This window comes from Peromyscus maniculatus, chromosome 8 (genome assembly GCF_049852395.1).
Source record: "Peromyscus maniculatus bairdii isolate BWxNUB_F1_BW_parent chromosome 8, HU_Pman_BW_mat_3.1, whole genome shotgun sequence".
Classification (NCBI taxonomy): domain Eukaryota; kingdom Metazoa; phylum Chordata; class Mammalia; order Rodentia; family Cricetidae; genus Peromyscus; species Peromyscus maniculatus.
Genome location: NC_134859.1, coordinates 38,354,914 through 38,363,011, shown reverse-complemented (window position 1 = coordinate 38,363,011; position 8,098 = coordinate 38,354,914). Strand labels below are relative to the sequence as shown.

Genomic DNA, 8,098 nt, shown 5'->3' with positions numbered 1-8,098 from the left:
GGGGCTGGCATAGTTGCTAGGTCCTGGGGAGGCAGCAAGGAGCCCTAAGAGCAAGAAATGAAACCAATAAGGAGGTCTTATTTACCCTTGATTCAGCCTCAAAAGCCAGCAGCCCACTGGGACACCCCAGTGCCCTTCCAGGGTTAGGCCTTAAGCGCTGGACCAAAATATTGACCAAGTGTTTTGGGACATTATTGGCTTTCCCCTTGTCGCATCCAGCCCAGTCTGGCTGGCATCCCAAACCTTACTGTTAGTTTGTATTACCCCACTGAAGCAAATGATCCCTAACTCAGCTGGCCGACCTGGACCCTGAGCTTCAGAGACACCTCCTTCGCCGACTGCCCCAATCACTCCCACCACGGCTTTCTTCATGGCTGTTTGATTTTTGTGCAGTCACAGCCACGTGCCTGTGAATCGAGGCCTGGTGGTCCCTGTCCTCTGTCCCATAGGGACACAGACACAAGCTCTCTGAGAGCCAAGAGCATATTGTACACCCTCCTGGAGGCTTGGCTGAATGGATTTGTCAGGATTCATCAGCGTCAGGGGCCTGAGGATACCCAGGTAGCTGGGACAGAACTAGAGGGAAATTTGGCCTTTTAAAATGTATTTGGGGAGGCAGGGGTCAGAGAATGTGGGAGGGGTCATCTTGGAACAGAGACACCAAAGGCTGGAGTTGTGGCTCTATGGTGTCTATGTGTCTGGTGTGGCAGTGAGGGATAAGACCACCTTCCCAGGGAAGCACAAGCCATCCAGGATGTTGTATCACAGTCTCAGAGTAGGGCAAAAACTTCATAAGCTTTGACCTGGATGGAGGCCATCTCCCTACCACCTTCACCACATCTGTCCAGAAAGATGCTCCTGGGGACCAGGACAGGACAAGGCCCAACAATCCTCGAACATGCCAGAAATTCTGGGTCTTCTGCCAGGTTAGGACTTCCCCAGGATGGGGAAGGTATCAGAATGCTGCCCCCCCCCCACACCACCACCCAGGAAAGTCTTCCTATAAACTTTCCAGCGGCAGACACAGCATCCATCAAGTGGATGATGCAATGGAAGTCAGGGAGCGGTACTTTCCTGGGATATTCCAGAATTCACGGTGGCTGAGTAGAGAGACAAGAGTCCAAGCCTGGGGCATAGCAATGTCTAGATAGATGGCAGAATCTGCTGGGAAAATTCTCCTTCAGCTCCAAGATGTCCTTGGGACAGTCACAGGCTACTCATGCCTTCTTGCCAGTGTAGAAGTGTCCCTTTAGAGCTTCTCTGATGGACAAGTGTGCTAGGCCCATGATTTTCTGGACCAGGCAGGTGACCAGAATTTCCTGAGTTACCCCCCACCCCCACCCCAGGGTAGTAGAAAGCATCGGGGTGCAGGAATAAGCATGAGTTCAGGTCCTGGCTCTGCTGACAGCCTTGCCTGTGGACCGAGCTGAAAGTGGTCTCCTGGACCTCAGACCCCATTGAGGACAAAGACCTCCCTAAGGAGTGTCCATTGCAAGGATGAGCCAGACCATCTTAGACGCTCATGTATCTGTCCTGTGGGATGTGAGGGACTTTGGGGCCCATTTCCTTCCCCCAGTGAAGACTTCCTCTTGTGATAAGGATCCCGGGGCAGCCACTGATTCTGGTTCCCCCAGGGCCCATGTCAAGGGACACTCCCAGGAAACTCCTTTCAGAGGGTTCTCTCCTGGCCTTGTGGGTCACTCCACCCATCTGGTCCCCACCTCCGCCCCGCCACGGCCCCACCGAGGCCCTTGAGTCAGCAAGGCTGTCTGATGTTATTGCCGCTTCTTTCCACGCATGCAATCTAGGAATCCCTGCCCGTGTTACCGCCTCCACCCTGATGTCATCTTTCTAGGAGAAAGATACGTATCTGCCCACAAACTGCATCCCCAAACCCTTGGAGCTCTGCCCGTATGCACTGACTTTGGCTTTTCTCCCTTTCTGCTATTCCCCAAGGCTTTTGGCCACTACCCTGCCACGTGTTGGGTCCGGGGGAACATGTCTTCAGCAGCCGTTCTGACCCTCGCTCGGTCTTTCTTCCTGAATGACTCTGGTGGCCTTGTCCTGAGTTCCACCTGTTATCTGAGCCATGAAAGTCCTCACTTGTGTCCAATTTCAACAGTCCACTGAATCAGCTTCTTGGGCCCGAAAACACATTGCTTAGCCCAGAGGCCTCCTCTCCTATCAAAAGGGTACTGCCAGAAACCCAAAGGCTCTCACAAAGCAGGCAAAATAAGTGGGGCTCACATTAGAGGCACCCTTATGTAGCACCTCCTCTATCTTGACACGTTCCTGTGAGTGCATGCACATCTAGCCCCACCAGCAAACCCAGAGAGACCTATGCAGCGCCATGCCCTCCGGCTTCCTGCACGGGAGGTGTGGGCCGGATCCCTTGTGCAAACAGAAACACGTGCTGTCTTCTCCAGAACCCATTGTGAAAATCAAACACTTGTTAGCCCCTCAAGAGCCTGCCGCTTTTCCAGAAGCAGTTCCTGCTTCCACAGAAAGGCCTCCTGAGGGGGAGGTGGGCTGGAGCAAGGGGCTGTTCAGGAAACTACTAAGCCCGGGAGAACTTGCTGGAGAAGCCAGAGCCCCCTGTGCCCGATACCCGGCAGCTACCATCTTGCAATCAGCCTCAGAGGCTCCAGGTGGGACCGATAGCAGTGGTATGCCCTCTTTGAAGGGGCAGGCTGACCTGAAGAGGGAAAAGAGGCTCACATAACTCAGAGGGCCAGAATCAGTGGTCAGATTGGGGGGCCTGGCCTGCCCCAGCCAGGAGCTCCAGCCACGCTGTGAACCTTTAGGATTGAACATACCTTTGTAAACTGGGATTGTAAGAAGTCGGTTGGGATGGCACCATGAGAGAACGTGCTGTAGTCGGGGGCTGGCTTCTACACCCTTCGATGCCATTCCCTCTGCTCTCAAGGTCAGGGCGATTGGGGGTGGCGGGGAGGCTCGGCTGGGCCCGTGACTCTGTGTCCTCAATGAGAGTCTGTGGAGACCATCATAGAACTGTGCCATTTGGCTAGACTTTATCTAATTAGATAATGGGATGGGCTTGTGAGAGGTCCAAATCTCAGAAGAAGGCTGGGGAGAGAATGGGACAGGGCTGGGGCTGGAATGAGCTACCAGCGAAGGTACGGCTTGCCTTGAGGCCTCCAGGGAGAGCAGGCGGGTGCAAGCAGGAGCCCCACTCCGTGTCTCCCAAGCCCCACCCCAGGCACTCCAGGCCAGGAAGTCCAAATTTGCCTGGAGGCCTCTCAGAAGGAGAGGCTAGCCAGAGGCTGGGTCAGACTGCCCAGGCAGGGTGGGAGAGCCCCCCAAGGAAGCCGGCAGGTGGGTTGCCAGTTCTTGGAAGGGTTCATTAATGAAAACCCCCAAGCCTGACAACCTGAGGGAAGGCTCACTGGCCCCATGTGTAGCTGATAAGGGCCAGGAGATTCCACAACTCAGGTAGTTCCCCCGCCCCCCTGGAGTTCTGTGGTCACCATTAATCATTTCCTCTAACTGTGTATATAAGAGCTCTTCTGCAGTGAGCCCAGTACTCAGAGAGAAAGGCTAAGGTCCTGGGGAGGATGTGGCTGAAGATCTTACTTTTCCTTGGCATTGTGGTCTGTAGCTTTTCTGCTCCCACTCGCTCACCCGCCCCTGTCACCCAGCCCTGGAATCATGTCAATGCCATCCAAGAAGCCCTGGTCCTCCTGGATAACACGCCTGACATGGAGGTGAGTGAGGGAGAGAGAGTTTGGCTGTTCCCAGACCACCTGCTGGCCCCCGCCTGTCAGCTTGGTAACATGGCACTTTCCTTTTACAGGACGAAGATGTAGAAATTGTCTCTGAAGAGTTCTCTGTCCAGGTAAGCTGCTTCTCTCTGATGGAGCTTCCCAGGGTCCCTGCAGAGCTGTTTTAAATAGCCCTTTGCAAGGTTGTCTTAACTCCCATCAGCTGACTGCTGGGCGGAGGGGGCAGAGTCTGGGTAGTCAAGATGTCCATAGCCATTCCTCTGCGGCAGTCATGTGCACGCTTTTATCATCCATAGCCATGCCCCTGTGGCGGGCAGTCATGTGCAGTCTTTTATCAACTGAGCAATAAGTTTGGGCAGAACTAACATTCAAAGGTCAGGGGACCTGCAGGGGATGATGGGAAAGTGAGAGTCACTTTATGAGATGGTCTTGTTTACCTTGAAGTCTTCACTGTGCCTTTTGGCCATGGAGAGAGGATATTGACGACAGAGGGGTACAGAGGGGTTTGTGGAACAAGGCTTGCCCACAAAGAGGCTTGGGGGATTTCCCCACTCTGTCCAGCCCCTTCTCCTAGAATAGTATCAAGCAGCCTTCGCTTGCAAAGTTAGGGGGCTTGGAACTGGGAATCTCTTGAGGTAACAGGCTGTAGAATGTGGCTGGGACAGCTGAGAGTAGCCTGGGCCAGGCAGGGAGAAGGGCAGTGGTCAGTGTTATGACTAGACCCTGTACCACTCGGTGGGAACATAAAGGAGTGCAGAGAAAGTAGCCTGTATTCTGTGAGCACTTGGCCTTTGCTTATCAATGAATGGATACTTCTCGCAGAAATGTGTGCAGGAACGCCTGCAGTTATATGAGAAGGGCCTACGGGGCAACCTCACCAAACTCAAGGGCACCTTGAAAATGATAGCCAGCCACTACCAGAACTGCTCCACAATCCTGGTGAGTACACAGCATTAGGGTCCCAAAGCAGGACTGTTTCAGTCTGGGAGGGTGAGGCCAGTGAGGAGGGATCCTGACAAGTGTCATTGGACAGGTCACAGGAGCCCCTCAAGAACAGGCCATGGCTCCCGTTCATCCCCAGAGGCGAAGCGGAGGATCAGCAGAGCCTGCTGCTCCCGGCAGGAGCAGGAACCACCCGCCCTTGTCATACATGTCATTATCAGTCGTGAGGTCAGAGGTGAGGCAAGCCCGAGGAAACTCAGAGCCTGTCCAAGCCCAGAAGAGCTAGCACCTAGGCACCACTTCCTGACAGGGCTTTCCTGTGGGGTGCCCATATTCCATGGATACAGGGATGGGGCTCCTAGAATGGGCAGACACCCCAAATATTCCCCTTTTCTTTTCCTCATGGAAGAGTAAGTCCTGTGCTTTCTTAAGAGGCAAGGAGATGCCTCCAGCTGGCCGCCTGCCTCTCACCTGGAACCAAAGAGGCCGCCCCATGAATCTACAGACGGGGCAGGCCTTCTGTCAGGGCACAGTCCCTGGATGCCATTGGCAGATCTGTGCATGCCCCAGGCAGCAGTATAGTCACCTGATCCTCTGAGTTCTCAGTGGTACAAAGAACTACACAGCTACTTCCTGTGTCATCCACTCACCTGGACTCAAGTGCTTTTGTTTTTTTCTTCTTCCTTATTCCCTTCAGAGAAGTGACTGTAAGACACACATCACCACATATGACGACTTCGTAGACAACCTCAAAGACTTTCTGGCCACCATTCCCTTTGACTGCTGGAAGCCAGTCCAGAAATGAGGCGGCCCAGGGCAGCTCGGATCCAACCTCTCAGATTGCAGCTTTTGCTCCTGTAACATGAGCCAGGAAAGCAGGAGTTCTGCCTCGAAGGGACCAAGGACGGGCCACAGCGACATCGGGGGGCAGTACAGACCTTCTCTGAAAATGCTGACTCTGTCACAGCAGCCAGGGACAAATGAGGGATATTTTCTATTGATAGGGACCAGTAATATTTATTTATATATTTATACGTTTTTTAAAAAAAATATTTATTTATTTATTTATTTAAGCTCACAACTGTATTTATTCAGGATGTCTATTACCCTAATAATAAATTATTCAAACTTGTGTTTGTGTGGTTATCTGGTTTATTTTTAAGAGGGGAGGAATTGGGGCGGTAGGGGGTGGTAGGGTGGCTCCTGAGGTAGGGAATTGATGAGGGCCAATGCTGTCATGGTCAGAGGGAGGTAAGATCAAGGCCTGGGAACAGTACTCATATGCCTTGGTAGAACTTCTAGGGTGCTCAAGAGTTTCTGCTCCAGAGAAAGGACTTAGGGTTCACCAGGAAGTCGAAGTAACCGGTTCACAGACCTGGCCCAGAGAAGGGGTGTCATCCTTTCTAGGAAATAAGGGGCTTCTGGGGCTGGTGGTCACTATCTAAACAAGTCAACCCTAGCATCCAGCAAAACTACTGTCTCCCTTTGAGACCATGGACTCTGTGTCCCTATTCTGTCCTCACACTTGGGGCCTCAACCACTTAAAGTAAATCAGCAAATAGACTAACTGTTCAGAGAAAAGAAACCAAACCACAGGGGTCAGAGCTCAGCATATTCACCCAACTTTCCCCCAAATGGGTGATCTTAATCTTTAGCAGTCAGAATGTCAGTTTGGTGTATGTTGGGGCATAGCTATAAGGTGACACTTTTCTTAATAGGTTTTTATTTTGCCATTAAATTTTGCCTCTCACTGGTATTTCCTACTAAAATCCACAGCCTTGGGGCTAAAAAAAAATGTAGTTATCTTATCTTGGCTTGACAACCAGGCTGAAGATCTTATCCCCAATTTGTTACCCTGTGTTTCTTCTAAGGACCACCAGGAAGTGAGTGTGTGCCCAAAGCTGGGGATTGGGCAGTGGGACCTGCAGGTGCTAGGATGCAGTGATCACCCACCGATCCCTGTGCTCCAGCCTATACAGCATGATGGCTCCGTTCCAGCCAGACATCTGCTTCAGGCAAAAAGACCATGGCACCATTTGCAATGCAAATAAAAATCCTTAGAGCAATCCCAAATCTCAGCAAAGAGAAGAATCCATGGAGCAATAAGGTCCCCTCTGTCTTCTTCAGAAGCCATGGATAACTGATAAGTGGCATCTACATTTCCTTAGACTCATATGCGCATTTGAAGGTGCCCTTCCACTGAAAGGTTGGCAGCGAGTCACCTCTGAGACTATGCATCTCTGTGTGTTCCTGACTTTTGTACTTTGGGGGTCAGAAAGCCATTGTGCCCCAACGAGAAGGTATTGCTCTCCAGAGCAACTGCCATTGGCTCTCCAGAAAAATCACATGACTCTCTGTGCTGATATTGAGCAAGAACTGCCTGAGGACTAGAAGACTTACCACGTAGGTCTGACTTTCCATCTATCACCACACACTCACGCCTGTGACCCTTCACAACCAACTTCTCTTATTTGTGGGGCTACTTCAGTAGACCCCAGAACACCAGTAAGGTAAGAAGCATCTAATGCCTTTGACCTTTATGACCACAGCTGAATGGGGAGAGAGGGATTGCCTTGATCAGCAAACAGGGTGGAGATAAAAATGAGAAATGCTGAGGACTGGAGAACAGAACCTTTGGCTTGGTCAATAGACAAGTCAGTGTCAAGTGCTGAACTTTGCCAGGCTCTCCAGACACCATCCCAACATAGCCATTCCAAGGGAAGATGAAGGTATCCATTGCCTCCACTGCACAGCCTGCAGGATCCACAAGTCTCCTGTAAGGTCTTTGGTCCAGGGTGAGCAGGGGTGGGTGAGGAGGGTGTCTGCTAGTATTCTTCGGTGCAGACCCACCACCCCAGGGCCCCTACCTGTTTCGGGAGCTTTGCTATGGAAAGTTTACAAAGGACTTTACCTCTGCCCTGAAGGAGCTGTCTGATAGATATGACAAGCAGGACCCACACTCAACAAAAATTTGCAAGGACATGAAACTCCACACAGAAATCTGCATAAAGCTGGAAGTTGCTGCTTGCTTTTAGGGGAACCCAAGACTCCGTTTGCTTGCACAACAGCGCGGGATCCAGAGAGACAGAGGTCTTTGAACACTACTTGCCTCTTCCAAGGTGGGGGAGTCAAGCCATACAGGTATCCTTTGGGATCATCTCAAAGCCAAAAGAAATCTCCTCATTGACAGGTTGAAGAGTGAGTGGAAAACTGTATGGAGTTGGGGGAGGGGGTCAATTCAAGGATACTTCTGGGGGGCCTCTGCCTGTGTCCTACCCAGGATCCATGTGGGACAGGTCTGAGACAGGTCAAATAGGTTGGTCAATAACTCAGCTGGACAAAGGAAAACCAAGCCCGTTCCAGGTTGCTACACCCTGAGGCCTCTTCTGGGCTGAAGAGCCCCTTGGGGAGCC

The 8,098-nt window shown here is 51.8% G+C and overlaps 1 protein-coding gene across 1 annotated transcript; it reads left to right on the top strand.

The window, feature by feature from the left end:
* Positions 1-2,969: 2,969 nt before the first annotated feature.
* On the top strand, positions 2,970-5,811 carry Csf2 (colony stimulating factor 2). Its single transcript, XM_006984856.3, has 4 exons — positions 2,970-3,743; positions 3,815-3,856; positions 4,566-4,682; positions 5,383-5,811. The coding sequence occupies exons 1-4, from the start codon at positions 3,576-3,578 to the stop codon at positions 5,488-5,490; spliced, it is 435 nt and encodes a 144-aa protein (XP_006984918.1). The 5' UTR covers positions 2,970-3,575; the 3' UTR covers positions 5,491-5,811.
* The last annotated feature ends 2,287 nt before the right edge of the window (positions 5,812-8,098 follow it).